We start from the raw sequence: 20,869 nt of genomic DNA on the forward strand, positions 1-20,869 counted from the left end.
TGGATTAGATGTCGACAACCATATGACGATAGAATTTGTAAACCGAAAAACTAAATGATATGTAGCTAAAAAATTAATTTGAATTATGAAGAAAAAAAAAACTATACAGGTGAGAGAAATTATTCAGCTCGCATGCTAAGAAAACTTAATTTTATTATTTGTTCAAGATTACAAACACACAAAGGCTTTATTATTATTATTATTATTATTTCTATAGATAAATGACCTCTGTCTATATATATATATAAATCAATAGTCGGCAAAGAAAATTTTTCAGTCAAATGACATTAATTTTTTTGTTGATTCAACGCCAGATTGATATCCTTCGCTATGTTCTGGGAGTCCATGGAAATCCCATGCAATCCTCTGCTTGCAAATCCAGCACAATAAAGGCCATTTTCCCCTTGCCAGTGGTTGGGAAAATCTCTACTCGGCATTCCATTTTCATTAAAGAGGTCTTGGCCGCCCTGCAACATTAACAAAAGCCCATCAAGATTAATCACCCGTTAATTAATTTAATTTATTAAAAGCATGGAGTTTTGATTTAACTAGAAAAGAAGAAATGGTAGACCTTAAGCCAACGTCTGACAGTGCTTTTGTAGCCAGTGGCAAAGATGATAGCATCAAACTGATCAATGGATCCATTTGCAAACATGATTTTGTTAGCTTTGATGCTTGTTATAGTGGGCAAAACCTTGATCTCCCCTCTTTTGATCTTATCAATTGTCCCAACATCAATGGTAGGAGATCGACCAATTCTTGCTTTTATATGAAAAGGACCTTCTGTTGGCCTTTCAAGCCCGTAATTGGACAAGTCTCCATACCTTAATTTGCTAAGCATCACAGATATGTAGTCTACTAATTTGCAGGGGAGGGAATTTTCCAACAAGTACATCCCTAGGTGCACCATCTCCTTGGTGAGAACATGGACCTGCATGAACATAAACAAACGGTGTAACAGTTTAGCAGATTTTTGTACTTAATGCATGCAAGTTCACAAACTTTGAATCTCTTATAACCATCTGCATGACAAGGGTGAGATAGAGTACCGGACTACGAGTAACAATGGAAGTATCAGCCCCCCAATTTGATAGGTCATAAGCGATTTCCATTCCAGAATTTCCAGAACCCACGACCAAAACATCTTTATCTTTATACTTTTTGCCATTAACAAACTGGTTTGAATGAATGAACTCTCCGGTAAAGCTATCAAGCCCAGGAACATCAGGGATAGACCCATGGCTATTCTCACCGGTAGCAACTACAAGATATTTGGCTAAATAAACTTCATGCGCCTCCAGAGCAAGATTTTTAACTGTGACACACCAGTTCCCACCCTCCTTATCATCAAAATATGCAGACTCAACTGACCTATGATATCGTGGACTAATATTAAATTGGGAAACATAGTTGTCCAAGTAGCTAATGAAGCTACTCCTGGGGACAAATGTGGGTGTATCAGGAGCGAAGAGCATCTGAGGAAGCTGGCAGTATTGCTTAGCGAGGTGTAACTTCAGTCGATCGTAAGCCCTTTTCTTCCACAAGGAGGCGTAAGTATCCTCTCTTTCTAAGACAATATTGGGGATGGAAAGAAGGTTTAGGCATGCAGATGTTGCAAGACCAGCAGGGCCTGCACCAACTATCAGCATGGTGACCTTTTCCATCGCTAATACTAAACCAAACACACAACACACAGAAAAATCAAAGTCTCTTGTGATCTTCTTTCGTCTTGTGACATGCATCCGAAGGCATATGCAAGCATGCCTTTACATAAAAATCAAGATTATTAGCTAAATCTTAATTTCCTATTTGGAAAATGAATTTCATAAGAATTTAATTTAATTAATTTATCTTTTGTCAAATCTAATAAAAAATCATTTTAAAAAATTTAAAAATCATGTCGAAAATAATATAATTGCATGTGAGAATTAAATTAAATTCTTTTCTTTTAAAATTAAATTCTTTTCTTTTAAAATGATACCTTTTTTCATACAAAATAATAAACAGGAGAAACTCATTACTCCCACATATATTTTGCATTTTAAAACTATGATAAATAAGGTTTAAATAAAAAAAAAATTATAGTTAATTATAGAGTATCATTATAGAGTGTGGTTATTCCTACCCTAAATTTCATAAATATGATATTTATATATTTTTCTTAATTATGATATAGCCATATGAGCCATTTTTTAAGATTTCTTGCCATGTTTAGACTAAATGTGAGGCCAATGATTTAATTATCAATTTTGGTAACAAAATCTGCTGGGCAGTATAATTTTATCATATTTTATTAGTTGTCTTCCTCAACCACAACCATAAGAATATATAAAGGAGATAACTTAATGTATCAAAGCTAAATTTTTTTTCTAATTTTAAATATATATATATATATATATATATATATATATATATTAATTTAAAAAAAAATATTGGCATCTAAATTAGGAAGTTCATAAAAAAAAAATTGTGGCACATTTTATTTCACTCTAGAGTATAAAAATGTTGAAAATGGAAATTAATTCCTTACTTTTATTTATTTATTTAATCATATTATTTCTATTGTCAAAAATTGCATTTTATTCGATGTTTGAAGAATTTAATTTTTTTAACAATATATTTTATTATTTTAAGATGACATCTATTTTTAAATATTATTTTAAATTTATTATTATTAAAATTTATTTTTTAATAAATTTATTTTCAAATGAAATTATTAAGTTTTATTTAATTATATTAAAAAATAAACTTGAAATCAAATTCTTAAAAATTATTAGATTTCTATTTCAATAACGATCGCTTAGACTACGATAAATTATCTTTTTAATTTCACGGCTAAATTTAGTGTGCATCATGAAATGCATCACTATCTCGTAATTAAGGGTATAAAACATTTTAAATATAATTATTATATGTATAATAATTATATTATGATAATTAATTAAAATGAGTTTTATTATAATCAATTATTAAGACTATAGCAATCGCTTGTCACATGCAAGCGCGACTTTCCCTAGTTTTGTCACACAATTGGCTGTCTAGAAGCGCTACTCATCAATAAATTTATTTTGTACTTTTTAGGTTTTAAATATGACTCTTTAAATTAAATCGATAAAGAGAATTTAAGGTTGAATTAAGTTAGTATGCAATTAAATAAATATTAATTATATATTATATAATTAATAATTTTTAAAGACAATAATACTATATTTAGGGGCGAGCATTATCCAATTTGAATCGAATAAATTGAATTGAACCGTTTTAATTTGATAGTTCAGTTTGATTTTTAAGATAATTCGGTTTAGTTAGGTTTTATATTTTAAGAATTTTGATTATTTTAGTTCAGTTTGATTTTAGAGAAAAAAATCAATTGAACTGAACCTTATTGATTTTTAATTAATTTATTTTTATAAGAAATTTATGAATTATATGTAATTATATATATATAAATTATTTAATTTCATTGATTAATGGTTATTAGATTTAAACCAAGGTCAAAATCAAACCAAATAAATTAAAAATTAAGTCTAAATTAAAAAAAAATCAAAAACTCAAAAACTGATCAGTTTGAACCGAATCGAAATAGAGTGGTTCGATGTGATTTAATTTTTCATTCATTTCGGTTCAGTTCAATTTTTAAAATATAATAATTCAATTTTAATGGTTCTATTCGATTCGAACTGAATGCTTAGCTTTATGTATTTTTACGATCATTAAATAATTAGTTTAATAAAGTTAATTACATTTTTAAATATAATTTATTAAAATAATTTAAATTTTTATATTTAAGTAATAATATTTTATAATAAAAAATATTTAAAATAAAATTTTTATTATGATAAATTTATTTATGTTAGTAAAAAGGAAATTTTGATATATAAAAATTTTATAAAGTAATAAATAAAATAAAGAAAATTTTATATAGTTTACGAAATAAAATTATAATATATAAAATGTAACATCCCTAATTTTCAAATAATTATTTTATATATATACTTTTTATTCTAACCCTGGTATTGTGAACTTCGCGTATGTACTTTCATTTCGTGGAAATTCGATCGTCGCCCAGATCTGCAATTTCAGGCTGAGCAGATAAGTTGCTGGAAACATTTCAGAACCATATCAAGATTATAGGCTACCCTACCGTTTTCAGACATTCTGGATGCGTTCCAGTTGTCAGATTTGGCATAAGTAAACTCGAACTCTACATTACTCAATTTTTGCCTTGTACTGGATTAGAATAAAATTTATAAAATATTTGTGGATGATAAGAAAATTACAATTCCGATTGAAATAGCCTTATAATATTGTTAAGTACAACGAGGCAGATTTATAGAATTTTTAAAGGTAGTTTGGATAGTTTTTGAAAAATATTAGTTTTAAAGTCTCATAATTGAGTTGTCTGATGTTGTGATTATTGTTTGATTTGGAGGGCCCAAGAGGGGCCATATAATGATGATGAGATATGGGTTGAGTTTAGAAGTGTTATTTGAACCATTTTGCAAGTTAAGTAGGTCATAGGTATAAGAAGACTCTGTCGGATTTTCAGCACAACTTAGGGTGTCTTTGGTCTTTTCTAAACTTATATTTATTCAAATATATTAAATAATTGCAATGAAATTGTCAGGTGAGCCGGGACAGCCTTTCTTTTCCGCCAAGCCACCGCAGTGACCTCGGTTCAAGTTTGTGAGTTAAATATTAATTTTAATTATAATTTCGATATTATTATATGTTCAAGCATGCCCATGCATCACTTATAAATATGTATCTATGTAGTTAAACACTAGGCACGTTTTATATTGCATTCATAATTGTTGAAGTGCCATGAATATTGTTTGTGGTAATTTGGAGCAGTGTGTGTGCGTGGCGTGCGTGTGGTATGGTATTGGATATGGACAGGACAGGTAGACACGGCTTGAGAGACATTCGTTGGGACCCGGTCCTTTGGGCTAGACAAGGCTTTAGAAACACTCGTTGGAACCCCGCATTTGGTTTATTAAGCGAAAGTCCGGCTTGAGAGACACTCGCTGACAGAGGTTGGATTAAGAGGGTTGTATAGGGGATCGGCTCTCATATATATATTGCTTAACAATGTTGGGTGTGTGAGTGCTCCAAATTGCCTTTTTGTTGTTATGATATAAAAATTATGATGATGTTTCATTTCACTCCGCAGGGTGCATTAGCTTTAGATAGTTATAGAGATTATGGTTAAAATATATTTTACTCTCTGAGTTGAATGCTCACTCCTGTTCATCTATTTTTTCAGGCTACAGGAGGATTATTTGTTATGGCTAACTTGCTCTTCTTCTTCACAGGTCTATTGATAGTATTTAATATATTTTGTACAATTGAGTTAAATTTTTAGACTCCGCATGTGTTAGAAGCACTTATTTTTATTTTGGACCTGTATTATAAAAGTTATGTTGGACCTGTAAAATTATTAATTGTATGCATGATGAGATTGGATGAGGGAGCAGAGCTCCCATTTGAGTTATAACATTTTGATTATGTGGAGGGTGAACTGAGCTCCCCAATTTATTATGTATTGTGTTTACAGGTCGGGCGAGTCAAAAACTCCCCGTTAAATGGTCCATTTTATGGCCAGACTCTATGTGGTTGAATTCTTGAAATTGAGCCCAAATGGGCCTTAGAGTTGGGTTGAGAAATAGTTAGGCTTACTACGGGCCTCGGGGGCTTTAGGCTGACCCAGGTCGTATTGCCGATCCGGCCCATAAGTTAGGTCGTGACATAAAAATAATTGAATATTTTAAATTAATAAATTAATGATAAATTATATATATATATATAACTTTTTAAATATATAAAATTAATCAAATAGTTTTTTACCGATTCATAAATTATTTTTCTATTCACTCATTTCTCTAATAATTGTAAAACTTTTTTAAGAAGTCCTAAATTTTATTTTTTAATATCATTATATAAAATAAAAATATATATATCTAAATATTATTAATATTAATATTAATAATAAAATTTTATTTGAAAATTTTCGTGTGGACAATAAAACATGATATTGCTATGAAAAAGCAAAAATATTATACATATTATGCCCCCTTTGTTTCTTTGTCTCTCACTCTCCTGTCTCTTTCACTTTCACCTTCTCTTCTCTCCACCATTTATGTCTATTTTATCTCTTTCCTTTTATCTATTTCTCTACATCTCCAATGTAATAATTTATTATTAGTAAATAAAATTTAAAAAATTATAAAAACATCCATAATTAATTATGATATATTATTAATATTGATTGGCTTCAATTCATGTTAAGTATTAACATTGATAATTAATTAGAAAAGGAAATTATCAAAAATCTATCAAACTTATTAGGAATTATGAAAATTTAAACTATGAAAGTGTGATCATAATACTTATATAATATGTATACTTATGCTTAATAATATAATTATTCATTGAAGATTATAAAGATTTTCTTAAATTAAAAATGTTATTTTATATTTTAAAAGTTTATAAATTGATATTGTGATTTAATTAATTTTTTTAAGAACTTATAATTACTAATTTTAATTAATGTTTTGAATAAGAATATTTAATAAAAATTAATTTAAATTAGAAAGGAGTAATTTAGTAATTTTTTTAAATATTATGGTTTTTTAAATACATTTCTAGTACATAAACAATATATTATATTATTAATTAATATATAAATTGAACTAGTATTTTAGGAAATTATATATTTGAGAAACGTTAAGTTAATTAAGTAAGGAATTTTATAAATTTTAATAGAAATCATTAAATTTAAATACAATACTAATATAATAAATAATTTTAAAAATGAAGAATACTTTTATCCACTCAAAAGTTTACTCTTTTATGAAAATTTTTATAAATTAAAATAAAAAAATTTCATAGAATATTTAAATAATTAAATTTAAATAAAATTAAAAATTTTTATTTTAAAATACCTAAAAAAGAATAAAAATTCAATTTCTTATTTTATTTAATTGATTTTTATGTAGTAATTTTATTTTACTCAATAAAATATACTTTTTACAAAGCAATAAAAATACCTTTAACTTTATCGATTATTCATATGTTTTCTTCAGGGATGGCAATGGGTAGGGTACCCATGAAAATCATGCTACCCGAATCTAAATTCGATTAATATTTTCAAAATCTGAACTTGACCCAAACTCAATTAAAATTTATTCTTAATTATTCGAATCCATTCCAAACTCGATTATTATTACCTGGTAAATACCTGGATCTGTTTAGTTTTATATATTTTAATTAATAATCTATATAAAAAATAATTTTTATTGATAATTTATAGTTGAAAAATTTATTAATTTCATTAAATATTTCAATTTTATTTTATATAAAATAAAATATATAAAAATATATATTTTATATTTAATTAAATATTTATATAAATGAATTAAGATAAAGGATACCCGACATGTAAATTTTAAATTCGACCTGAACTCAAATTTTAAATCTGAGCCCGATTATATATTACTCAAATCTGTCCTATTAAGATTTGATCGGATCAAATATCTGTAAAAATCTGGCTCATTACCATCCTAACTTTTGTATGATAAAAAATTAAATATTAAAATTTAAAAATGTACATAAGAGATAATTATAAAATAAAACATATCAATTCAAATATAAAAAAAAAAATTTAATGGATAAAATTTACTTATTAATAGAGATTTTTTTAAGGAAAATATAACTTTATTTAGTTTTGGATTACTTATTAAATCAAAATAATGCTATAGTTAAAAATTTTGTTGATAATTATATTAAAATTCTAGTATTATACGGTAAATATTATAAAAGATCAAGGGTAATTCTTTCCGACCAATCAGTTGTATTTTAATATATATTTAAATTATAAAATCTATTAATTAAAATTTATTTAATTTATAAATAAGTAATGAATTTATTTTAAATATATAATTTTTTATTAATTTATTTTATTCAATTAATATTAAATGAATTTAAAATTAATTAAATTAAATCATAAAATTAATGAATGATTAAGAATGGCATAAAAAAAAGTGATAATCATTAAATAAAAATATTTAATTCAGTGATTATAAAACTCATTATTATATACTATTATAAATTTCTTTTACATTCATCGGACGGCTACGGGCTCTCAGAGACAGTGTAAGAACCTAGTCCTCGTATCAGCATACCATAACCGTAACTTGGTGGCATGCAATTGGTTAACAAAATTGAGAACAGCCATTGCAGCTTACGAGAACGAAAGAAGAAGACTTTAGAGCTTACTTTGTCCTCTCTGCAATCTCTAATTTCCAATTTCTCCCTCTCCATGTCTCTACTCTTCTTTCCAATACCAAAACATCAACTTCGGATCTAATCCAATATTCCCCATCACCAATTTCCGTTCCCCAGGCATCTTCTCTCTCTCTCTCTGTCTATAGAGCAGTTATTGCTTTCTGTGGTTGTGTTTTTGAGGCTGTGCATTGATGAGCTGTGCATTGATGATTTCTTGGGGATTTTGTATTGGGATTGTTGTGTTGTAAATGGAATCGTCTTCAAGTCAACCGGAGTTTGACTACTTGTTCAAGTTGTTGCTAACTGGGGATTCTGGTGTGGGGAAGAGTAGTCTGCTGTTGAGTTTCACTTCCAAGACTTTTGAGGATCTCTCTCCCACCATAGGTCAGCTAACTTTATTCCCTTTATCTTCCCTAAATTTTATCTGGGTCCTTTCAATTTTTCTGTATGTGAATTGGAATGTAATTGGAAATGGTAATGTTTTAGTGCTTCTTGATTAACCCATACGCTGAGGAAACAAGAAAAAAGAAATAGTCTTTTCTGAGAGAGAGAGAGAGAGAGTTTTCACATCTTCACAGTAATGCAATTATGCTCAAAATGCAATAGTGGAGCGTTAATGAACTGTTTATGCTCTATTTCCACTTCGAGCGTGTGTGAAGTTAGTGCCCATCTTTATGTGGTATCATGCCTTTGGAAAAGGGAAATATTCTTTATCAATGGTATAATTCTGGTTTTAGAGTATCAACATTTCATTTGTGGGATTAATTTTTATTGAAGCACCTTGATTATTGTCAGTTTTGCTAAATTTTGTAGGGGTGGATTTTAAGGTAAAACATGTTACCATAGGTGGGAAAAAGTTGAAACTTGCAATTTGGGACACAGGTATTACCTTGTTCCTTAATGATTTATTTCCAGATATATTTATTAAATCTTGTTTATATGTCTCTTGTTTATAAATAATCTTATGCTTGTCATGGGACAATCATAGTGGAACTGCAATAGGTTTATATGCTGTTAATATGATGCTGTAAGATGTGATTTTTCCAATTATTGATATGTCACGATCCACCTAAATTGTGGATTAGGAAGTGGCAGTTTCTCATTTGTTTGAAATGTTTCTCCACTAAGAAGGATGAATTAATAGAAGAGCTTTACAGCTTAGTCTTGATCATTCAAAGATGCCAGATCATAAGGAGAGAAATGAGGCTTCCAATATTTTGACCATAGATAGTGTTTTCTTTGCTAAAAGAATGTACTTCTTTTCTCAATAATGTGAATTGTTTATCTGTTATGAGAGTATGGTTTAGCTGTTACCATTGCCATGCTTTGGTTAGTAAAAGTTAATTTTATGAATAGTTACATTTTGCAGCTGGACAGGAGAGATTTAGAACGCTTACTAGTTCTTACTACAGAGGAGCTCAGGGGATGATAATGGGTATATGGTTTCATCTAATTTTCCTCTTCCTCATGTTGTTACCTTGTCCTTAGCCAACTATTATGTATCTGTTCTCCTGTTTCTATGGAAGGAATAATTAAATACTCCAATCCATCTTGAATGGTGCTAAAAGTTCTGCATTATTGATTATACAGATTTCATTTTGCAGCTTCTCCATATTTGCAAGTGGAGGTGACAGTAATTGCATAAATTAGTTTTTTACATCATGAACATGCATCTTCTTGCCAGGGAATTAGCATCTTTGTATAGATTAGATTCACTTCAATTTCATGAATAATTAATTTTGTTAGATTTTAGGGGTACAATTGTGTTGAATTGTAAATAATTTACCTGTAGCTGCGTTAAAACTATATAACAAATTTTTGGAATCGTCTAAGTGGTTGTTTTTGTAATACTTATGTTTCTCTAACTTCAAGACTCTTCTTTTGGGAATTGGCAAAGTATATGATGTAACAAGACGAGAAACATTCACAAATCTATCTGAAATATGGGCTAAAGAAATTGATCTATATTCAACAAACCAGGATTGCATCAAGATGCTTGTCGGCAATAAAGTTGATAAGGTACATTTCTTCCAAAACTAAAACCATTCATATAAATAATTTTGTTTTATGTAGAATGTGATGGGAATTTAGTAAATTCAATGCCATTTTTGTTGGCTAGATAGGGACAAATTAGTACCTTTTCAGAATTGCAATCTCTCTCTAGTTTCTGATATATTTTTTAGTAGTTTTTTCATAATTTGTTGTCTTATGGTCTTATTAGATAAACTGCATCAAAATGTTCTTATATCACAATGGATTGATCCACATCTATGGATATCCTGCTCAGGAAAGTGAAAGGGTTGTCACCAAAAAGGAGGGGCTTGACTTTGCCAGGGAATATGGATGCCTGTTTCTTGAATGTAGTGCAAAAACTAGAGTCAACGTGGAACAATGCTTTGAGGAGCTTGTTTTAAAGGTAAATCAGATGCTAGCTTTTTCCCCTATCTTTTCTTTCTTGTATAGGTTTGTTTTTGAGTTTAGCTAGCATTTCTCTTTCTACTTGAGTATTCTACTGGGAACAATTTTTTTATTGACAAAACAAGGTATCCACCTATTAATGTAAATGTTGATGGTCTGGTTCTTCTCCTCTTTCTCATTGCTGTTTCTAAGATTTTTCATCATGAAACGCGCTGAAAGCCAAGAAATAACTGCTTTGTTCATTTTCTTTTCTTGAAATAACTAAAATAACCATCTGTTGTTGAGGAAGAAATGTAATGAGTTACTTCATTGCTAAGTTCTACATAACACTGTACCTGACAAATTGGCTAAGATCTCCTTGTGGTCTGTGTATCTATCTAAAGTATGTATAGTGAAAGATAATACTGGTGATGATGATATTTAATGCTGGTGATGATGATATTATTTAATGCAGATTTTAGAAACACCAAGTCTGTTGGCCGAAGGTTCAAGCAGTGTGACAAAGAACATCTTCAAGCAGAAACCTCCACAGGACGTTCCAGCTAGTAGTTGTTGCTCATAATGATTGCCTAAGTTATTCTTGCTGCTCTCGTTATTGAAGAAGCAGCCGCTGGTTTTCTTCTTTTGTTTTCCACTATACGATCATCCTTGGACAGTGAACTGTTGTGAAATGGCTATGTTGGAGATGAGATCTATTTGTGTTGTCTTGTTTACTTGGCTATCCCTTTCATGCCATGGCCCATGAATTTCTCTTACTCCTCTATGCGGTTATGTCCATATTTTTAAAATTGAATGAAGTGTGAACAAACAACTTAAGGATGATTTTTTTAAAACAATGGGTACATGGGTGTCTCGTTTGTAAGGTGTTTTTTTTAGGAAGATTAAGTTTTTAAAGGTTTCCAAAACTTCAAAATTATTGAACTTTTATAATCTATTTATAATTATCTGTCTTCTTTTTAGAAATCTCCTCTCTTCATCTTTCTCATCTTTTCCTATTTTATCTTTCCTTTTCAACTTTAGATCTCTTTCTTAGGTGGTTGGCTCACCGATGACTGTTCCATAGATTGGTTTTTTTTTTTTTTGGTCGTTTTTTCTAATTACTCTTAGACCTGTGTCTATTTGAAATATACATGGATTTATCTTTTATACTCGTCCGCAAGTGCACAAATTTGTATAAGTAATGAAATTACCAAAATGTTAATTTTATTAATATCTAGACGATTAATGTGAATTAAATTCAATAGATTAAAATTTAATTAAAATTAACTACAATTGAAAATTAACTAATAAGAGCAATAAAAACATTGGAGTTAAAACCAAGTAAAAGGTAACTAGGGATTTGATTTCACTTGACCCAATGGTTAATCTCTTCAGACATCTATCACTTTTTGGCTAGGGATTTTGTTTAATAATCATATTTAACCATTCTTGCAAGATTTAATAACAAAAAACATTTAATAATTCCTTTTAGGTATCATCAAACTTTCTAATTAATAAATTAGTCTCTATTTTTTTAATAGAGATTTATTCTATTAATTAGAGCATTAAGATTTAATATTATCTTTCAAAAATACCTTAGTTCCTACTCTCAGTTAAAAATCTAATTGCTATAAAATTAAATTTTATAATCTTGTCTTTCAACTATAAATTACAAATCTCAAAATAATTTAAGTATTTAGCCAAAATACCCACAAGCGTTAAACACAAAAAAACAACTAATAGTAAAGTACATAAAATTAAATTAAAATTTAGAGATTAACATTAAGTTACATCAAAATCCCTAGCTAAAAAATTTAGACACTCATGATATTAAGAACAAAAACAATATTTCTCAAATTAAAACTAAACATCATCTTTCAAAAAAATATAATAAAAGAAACTAAGAATAAAAGAAATGAAGAGAAATAAAAAAACTCTATTATTGATGCCAAAATCTACCTGCAAGCCCCCACAAATCTCCTATTGAGCCTTCTTCTTTCACCTAATTTTGAGAGAAAAATGAATGTTAAAAACCCCAAAAATTGTTCTTCTCCCCTCTCATTCAACAAAAACCCTCAACTAATTCTTATCTTAACTCTTCTTATCCATTTGCCAAGGTGTCAAAAGGTAATTGAGTAAAAGAGAGCCAAAAATACTATTTCTCAGACAGGGTGTGCACCTTTGCTGAGTCTCATAAGCAAGTTGTGTACCTCTTGGCATCTCCCAAGCAGACAATGTGAAGTTCCTCAAATGTCAATATTACATAAAATATTTTTATCATTCAAAATAAAAAATGACTTGTTATAAAAATTTAATTATTTATATTTATATTTTTTTCTCTTATGAAACAAATGATCATATATTTATGTTTGTTAATGAATTACCATATTTTTTTATTTCTAAAAAAATTAAAATGCTATTTTCTCATTTCAACAAATCTAAGGATTTAATACATTACATTCTATTACTTAATTTTATTTTAAAAAATTTTTCATACTCCCTATAATAGTCTTAAAAAATAGCCTGAAATAAATGAATTTTATTTAATTTATTTATAAAACAATATATAATATATGTGTAGACAAGAATATAAATTTGAAATTTTGTATTATTAGCTTTATAAACTTAATTTATTTAACTCAAATGATTAAAATTATAATCGAAAACTAAAAAGAATATAAGATTTTAATTTTTTTTGAAAAATTTATAATTTAAAATCAATTATTAAACTTAAAAAATTAGGAAAAAAATATGAATTCTAACTCAACTTTTTTAAAATTAAATAATCATATTAAATGCGCCCTCCAATAATCTGAATTCCCACTTTTTTTTCTCTCTTTCTTATCAATAATTTTAATAACAATTAAAAATATATATTAAAATTAAAAAATTAAAAAATATTTTTAATACACATAAAAATAATATATTTTTTTATATTTTTTTTACAATATAAATTTTATATATACGTGTATTTGATGTATCTAATAATTTCTTATTAAAATTTTATTAATTTTCTATATATACAGATTGATAATTATTTAAAAATAATTATTAATAAATAAAATATACTTCACTTTTATTATTTAAAAAAGAAAAAAAAATGAGTATCCAAATTATCCGCTTAATAGACGACGAGAAGAAGGAAAATGAATAATAATAAATAAAGACAACGGCAGCAGCAGCAAGAGCAAGAACAGCAGGCATCCCGTCGCCGTAAAAATACAGATTCCGCCGCCGTTGCAGCTCCACCGACACCTCCGCTCTTTACCCTTTTTACTGATTTTCTTTTGGATTGTTCTCTCAATCAATCAATCTGAAGGACTCCGCTTCTCTCCGCTTCCTTGCGCCCTCCTCGGGGGATGCCGATGCTGAGGCCTCTCAACGTCCACTACCTCCAGCACCTTCACAACTGCCGCCAATATCAGCCGAACCACCACTATCGGCTCAGTCGCAATCATTATCACCACTCTCGGACATTATGATATCGAATAGGGATCCTGATGCTTTTTTCAGCGGCGGGGGTATCAGGTTCCTGAATTCTATGCATTTTTTCCTGATCAAATTCAGTATTTATTAATTTTTATGGCCATTTCTTTTGTTTCAGTCGTTTTGCTTTCTATGCTGTAGATACTTTTTGTTTCAGTAGTTACTACTTCTGTCTATTCCTTTAGGTCTTTGTTTTTATGGTGCTTTTAAGTGCATTTCTACTTGATTATTCGTATTCCTTTCTCCTTTAGGCGTTTAGTTTCGTGATTATGGTCTAATTAGGATATTCAAAATGTTTGACTGGACTGGACTGAACTGCTTTGCGGTTGAGGCTATGATAATTTATGAAATTTGGCGCAAAATTGCTGCTTTGCTTCTGATTTATTACAGGGATAGCAAGTTTAAGCTTAGAAAAGTAGAGCAGCACAGGTATTGATTCTTCAAATTCTAAAGATAAGTTGTTGTTCGGCTTCTTTATCCTATACAGCCAATTTGAAATCGAAACAAAGATAGATTTGCAAATTTGCTTCACTTATTTTTGGGAACATGAAATAAGTAATATTTTGTATGTTTGGTTTGCAAAAAATTTAGATTTTAATTCTAGGAATAAATGCTATGAATTTGGTTATACCCAAAATCAAATTCCATCATAATAGGTTAAATTTCAAATGAATTTCACAAAATTAAGAAAATAACATTTTTTGGACTAAAATCCACGTCTTCTTCACACGCACACACTCTCTCTCTCCTACACCTCTCTTTCTCTCTCCCCTACTTTTCTCTCTCTCACACAGCATTTAAAATAAATATTTTGAAATTAAATATTAAAAATAATTTGTGCATAATTAAAATAAGCTTATCACTTGCAAAAAAATCTTGTTATATTGAGAATATTTTAAAAATAAGACAAACTTAGTTCTAAATTATATAATAAGAATAAGCTTTATGAAGGATATTTTGTTATAAGGATATTTTAAGAATTAAAGTTTGTTTGTTTTTTTTTTTAAAAGGATATTTTGGGAATTAAGGATAAATAAAATCCAATCATAAAATTATAAAAATATGAATTATATAGAATTCAATTGAATTTTGCGTTTTGAGTTGTATAAAACCAAACACGGTCATTTATTTCCAAATAAATTTTAACTACGATTCATTCCAAATGAATTCCACATCTCTATTTTATTTGAACCAAATGGGGTGTGAATGTAAAGGTGCAGGATGGACTTAACCTCTTCTAGTTGATCCAATAGAAAGTAACATCATGTGGCAAGAAGCATTGTTAAATTTTGTGTCTTCTTATTCTCTTCCTTATGTCTTAACCTATTTTGGCATTGCAAATTTAGGGTACCAGTGGAACCCTATGCCTAGGTTGTTCTTACCTTCATCTACGCTTGGCCATATCCATAACTTCCAGCGAAGCCTTGATTTACTGTTTTTGACCAGAAGGATTGAGGATTTTCAGTAAAATAGTTGGGTTAATTTCTTATGAGAATTCTATGCATTGATCAAGGAATTGCTTAGAAAGATGGTTGTGTGGAAAATACAAGAATAAACCTTAACTCCTGAAACAAGAGTGCATAGTAGGAAGGTGGATGTGGGTGTAAGTTTTAAGGGAGGATTAGCTCAGATGGTTTTATCATGTCCAATGTAGACATTTGGATGAGCTAGTGATATCTCACGTTGCATGACAGTTTGTTCTAAAGCCAAAAGAACTTTACATTGGGGTTTATCACAATCTAGAAATTGGTGCGAGTTATACTGTTGCCTAATTATTTTATTTTTTTTTGAATATTCTTTTAGCTTTCTTTCTGAGAGCCAAACTGCTAAATTCAGCTATGGATATTCAAGTTTTAAGGGTAAAAGGGCTTCAATGGAGGATTTCTATGAGACCAGGATATCTGAAGTCAATGGTCAAATGGTTGCCTTCTTTGGTGTTTTTGATGGTATGGCCCTTGTTTTCATTGCTAATTTAGTACAGTTTTGTCTTTGCAGTGTTTGTTCTCATTTCTCAATCCATCAAATCAATAATCTGGGTGCTTTTTCAAATAAAATATCTTGCTCTCCAATTTTATATTTCCTAAATGTGTCTTCCTTTATTTCCCTTTAATTGTATCCTCAATTCCTTTAGGCTTTTCTCTACTTTTACAAGAGGGTGAGCCTCTGCGACCGCAAGTACAGCATGAGATATTTCAGCTGTAATGTATTGATACATCTTGGGAACTAAGCTTTTTTAAAGGGTTATTCCTTGAGGACCTTTTCGTGATTACACTTATTGTCGACTCCTTTGTTGTTAATAATTGGCAGGCGCCCAAGTACCAATTGTATTTCTTACTTAACTGCTCTAACGGATATATTATCTTATTGAAGGTCATGGAGGTGCCAGAACTGCTGAATATCTTAAAAAAAACCTTTTTCAGAATTTAAGTAGCCATCCAGACTTTATCAAAGACACAAAGACAGCTATTGGTATGAAGTTTCTTTACTTCTCCCATCATTTTTGTATGGAATGCCTATTTTCTTTTGTCCCATGTTTCATAGGAACAAGTACTTGATTGCAGTTGAAGCATTTAGACAGACAGATGCTGATTACCTCAATGAAGAAAAAGGCCAGCAAAAAGATGCTGGGTCAACTGCATCAACTGCTATGCTCCTAGGGGATCGGCTTCTTGTTGCAAATGTTGGTGATTCTAGAGTGGTAGCCAGTAGAGCTGGTTCAGGTTGCCTTTCTTCTTGTTCTTCTTCTTCTCTTTTCTGTGGTTAACGGTTTTTTTTTTTTTTTTTGGGTTTACTTATAAGGGTCACTCGAATCCATATTATTAGGTGTGACGAAAATTTTTACGCTGGTTGTCACCTGCCGCAACCCTCCTCCTTTATCCGGGCTTGGGACCGGCTAAGCACAAACGATTTAACCTAAAATCGTTTAGAGTGGAGAAAGAAAATCCACATAGCCGACCCTAAATTTTTGGGATAAAAACTTAGTTGAGTTGAGTTGAGTTGTACTTATAAGGGTCACATAGTCTGATAATTGTTGTAAAGTGATAAAATTCTAAATGTAAAGGGAGAATGGTAATATTTAAAATAAGAATCACTCAATCTCATGATTTGTATTTGATTAAATGTTGCTTAATGACATTTATCAGATACTTTTATGATGCCTTTATTGTGAAAAATTTTCGAAGGTTCACTTGCAACATCATGATTATTTAATTTTATTAATTATGAAAATTGTTACGGGTTTTTTTGTAGCTATTCCATTGTCTATTGATCACAAACCGGATAGATCTGATGAGCGCCAAAGGATTGAAGATGCTGGAGGTTTCGTCATATGGGCAGGTGAAATTGAATCTTCCTGGGTTATGTGTTTATTTATTGTGCCCATGACTGCATTTGTTGCATTCCCATTCAGGATGAATGTAATATTACTGACTGTATGTAATATGTATTGAAAATCGTTGTTTGCCACTCAAGGTATGTAATTGTGACAATTCAGTTGTGGCTGAGGTTTTTAACTAGTATAAGTGAACTTAAATAACTACACATCTGTATGATTTGTTGTGTCATTTTACTAATCATGAACATTTTGTTTTTGAGCTCAAAAAGTTTTCCATATTTTCTAATACCAGTGAGAGAGGTTTCTTAGCTTTTCTCTTAGGTCATTTGTTGAATATATTTATTTCATTATTTGCCAAGTATATTTATTCTTGTGGAAGGAAAAACATTGGACCTTAGTGTTGAGAGGAAGAAAATCAATTCAAATGGTTGATATTAGTTTGTTTAACAATATGAAGCGATAATGGATTTTCTATTATGGCTAACTGTTTTATTTTCGACACTTAACCTCGTATGATAAATGCTTGATTAAGTACTTAGTTAACAACTTTCAGAATACTTTTGTCTAACATGCTCATAAATGGCTAGGAACATGGCGGGTTGGTGGTGTTCTTGCTGTTTCTCGTGCATTTGGTGACAAATTACTCAAGCCATATGTTGTTGCTGAGCCAGAAATTCAGGTAATTTATGGAGTTGTAGGTTTGATGTTGGAGTTTTCAATACATGGGCATTGTTTGGGTCAATTGATGAAATTCTTGGACTGCCATATGTAAATCCATGTGTTGAATAATCAGGCAACCTCTTCATGTGAATATTAAAATTAGGATGGTAATCCTAGAAAACACAAATATTCCAAATATTAATGGGTGTCACTGTGTCAGTATCATAATTGTATTGGATTTAGGTACATGACTGAAACAGTCGGGTATAAATCAAATATGTTCTGCATGTATCAGAAAATAGTAACAAAGTTTTGTTTCTGGTAAAGGAGAGAATCCTATAGTTACTGGATAGGTCTGCATGCCAATTGTACCTCTCTCATACCAGAACAATTTTCATTAGGGATAATTACAAGAAAGGTCCTGATGCATGGGCTCCATTTCATTTAGGTCCTATAATTTGAAAAAGAGAAGGCCTTAACAATTTAACTTCTTCAATTCACTTCCTTTTATATTCTCTCTTAAATCTTAATACTAATATTCATCAAGAAAACAAAATTACAAGTTCAAATTTTATAGAGAACAATTATCTGTGAATTATAGTTAAAATGGTTTGAAACTGAATATGACTATATTTCACATCATAATTAGTGTCTGTAAAAATTTAACTTATAAACTTATTCTACTTGATGGATATTTTATTTGAACACATTTACTGCAAGATTTGATGGAGAATTGAGATTGGGGGAAAAAAAATTCAGGACGACTTCGACTTGAATTGGAATTTTAAAAAAAATTTCAGGCATTAAGAAGTAATGTTTTAAACAAGGGGACCTAAATTGAAACTAACTTCATATTTCATTTTTTTAATTTGTCCCATATTATTATTGTTATTATTATTATTGTTGTTCTGCGACTCTGAATTCCCTAATTCTTCCATTTTCATACCTTAAAATCATTGAATCAACAAGGGAGACTGTTGATAGCCCATATTTGGGGTTGGGCATTTTGAATTTCATATGCGCTGTTCTTTCTTTCTTTTTTTCTTTCTTCTTTCTTTTTGGTGGTTTGTGGGAGGGTTGGTTTGGTTGCGTTTGTGTGCCAGTGTTTTCTTGTTGCCATTTAATTATTTGTGGAACTAGGGATATGTTACAGCCCTGCACTTTGACCATCATTTCATGTCTTTCCTTCTGCATATTGCTTCCGTTCCCACTAAGGAATGTTAGTTTACTTATGGTTTTACTACCTCACTTCCTATTACTAAAGGGCGTTACATTGCTACTCATAATTGTTTCCCTTCCAATGCTTAGGAAGAAGAAATTGATGGTGTGGATTTTATAATTATTGCAAGTGATGGGCTTTGGAATGTCTTATCAAATAAGGTCAGTGTTGTCTACTCTTTTAAAATATTGTGATTTTTATTTTGAAGAAGTATTATGTAACTTTTCCTTCCAAATTAGTGGCATAGTGTTAATAATTCATGCTAAAGTTGAAAAATATTACTGTGTAGAACCCATATATTGTTTGTAGGTATATCTCACATGCACACACTTAAGTTGAGACACTGGCATTGCATTTCTTGAATTTTATAAGGGTGCGTATTATAATGGTGAGATTGTGCTGTGTCAAAGGTGTGTTTTCTTTTCTTCTCTGAACATGCCACTTATCACTAAGATTCAAGTAGCATTTATGAAATTCATGAATTCAGGCAGTAGGATGCATAATTTAGTGTTAAACCAATATTGCATTTATCGAAATTTAGAAGACATTTTATATTTCCTTGTATAAGAAGGGTTGGAAATAATTGTTGAACACTTCTATTGCTATAGAATGCATGCAGCATCTTAACATGCTAGTTTATCTGCTTCCAGGATGCAGTTGACCTAGTGCAGGACATAACAGATGCAGAAGCAGCATCAAGAAAACTAATACAAGAAGCTTATGCAAGGGGTAGCTCTGATAACATTACCTGCATTGTAGTTCGATTTGACAATTCATGAGCGGACAGATCAAGGTGATAGTCATCCTAGCTCAAAATGGAAGAAGCATCAAGTAGTGCTTTATTTAGCCCTCCCTTTGGATGGACTGTACAATGCAGACTAACAATTGAATTTCCAAGTTGTTGATGTAGATCCATGTGTTTATTATGGATAGCTTCATGGTACCTTGATATAAAAGATTGTGTTTTGTTGCCACCATTCAGATCTTGACTGTTCCTTTAGAAACAAAAACAAGGTAAATTACAGATGACACAATTTATATGAATTGCAGTTTAATTTTAGCCCAAAGAATTTTTCACCTTGTTAAAATATGTTTGTCACTGATTATGGATGCAATAGTTAATGGAACCCATGCATTGCTTCTCCCTGTAATTTGAAATTTTAAAATAAATAAATGTTAAGCAAGTAGTAAGATATTATTATTATTATTATTATTATTATTTTTATTATTATAAATTGACAATACATGAACAATAACCCTACCATTCTCATTGTCAAGCAAGTAGCATTTGGTTAAATGCATTGTTTTCAACCACTGGAATTATCTTCTCAACTTAATGAGGTTTCATGATTTTGTGGTGACATATTTTGGGTTAATCTAACTAAATGAAAAGCTAAGAACAGCTAACTGTCATGCAAAGATTCAGTCATATAGCTTTATGTAGGCCTCTAGCAACTTAAGAGTCATTAAATTTGTTGCTCATTTGG

General features: G+C 29.8%; 1 protein-coding gene and 1 pseudogene across 1 annotated transcript; one reads left to right on the forward strand and one right to left on the reverse strand.

Moving 5' to 3' along the window:
• Positions 1–287: 287 nt before the first annotated feature.
• LOC110672001 (probable indole-3-pyruvate monooxygenase YUCCA11) lies at positions 288–1,664 on the reverse strand. The gene is made up of 3 exons (XM_021834657.2): positions 1,050–1,664; positions 572–931; positions 288–467 (listed from the first exon to the last, which is right to left on the reverse strand). Exons 1-3 carry the CDS (start codon positions 1,662–1,664, stop codon positions 288–290), a joined length of 1,155 nt encoding a protein of 384 aa, XP_021690349.2.
• A 6,549-nt stretch (positions 1,665–8,213) lies between these two features.
• LOC110634536 (probable protein phosphatase 2C 11) lies at positions 8,214–20,244 on the forward strand (annotated as a pseudogene).
• The last annotated feature ends 625 nt before the right edge of the window (positions 20,245–20,869 follow it).

Source organism: Hevea brasiliensis, chromosome 16 (assembly GCF_030052815.1).
Source record: "Hevea brasiliensis isolate MT/VB/25A 57/8 chromosome 16, ASM3005281v1, whole genome shotgun sequence".
NCBI classification, from domain to species: Eukaryota; Viridiplantae; Streptophyta; class Magnoliopsida; order Malpighiales; family Euphorbiaceae; genus Hevea; species Hevea brasiliensis.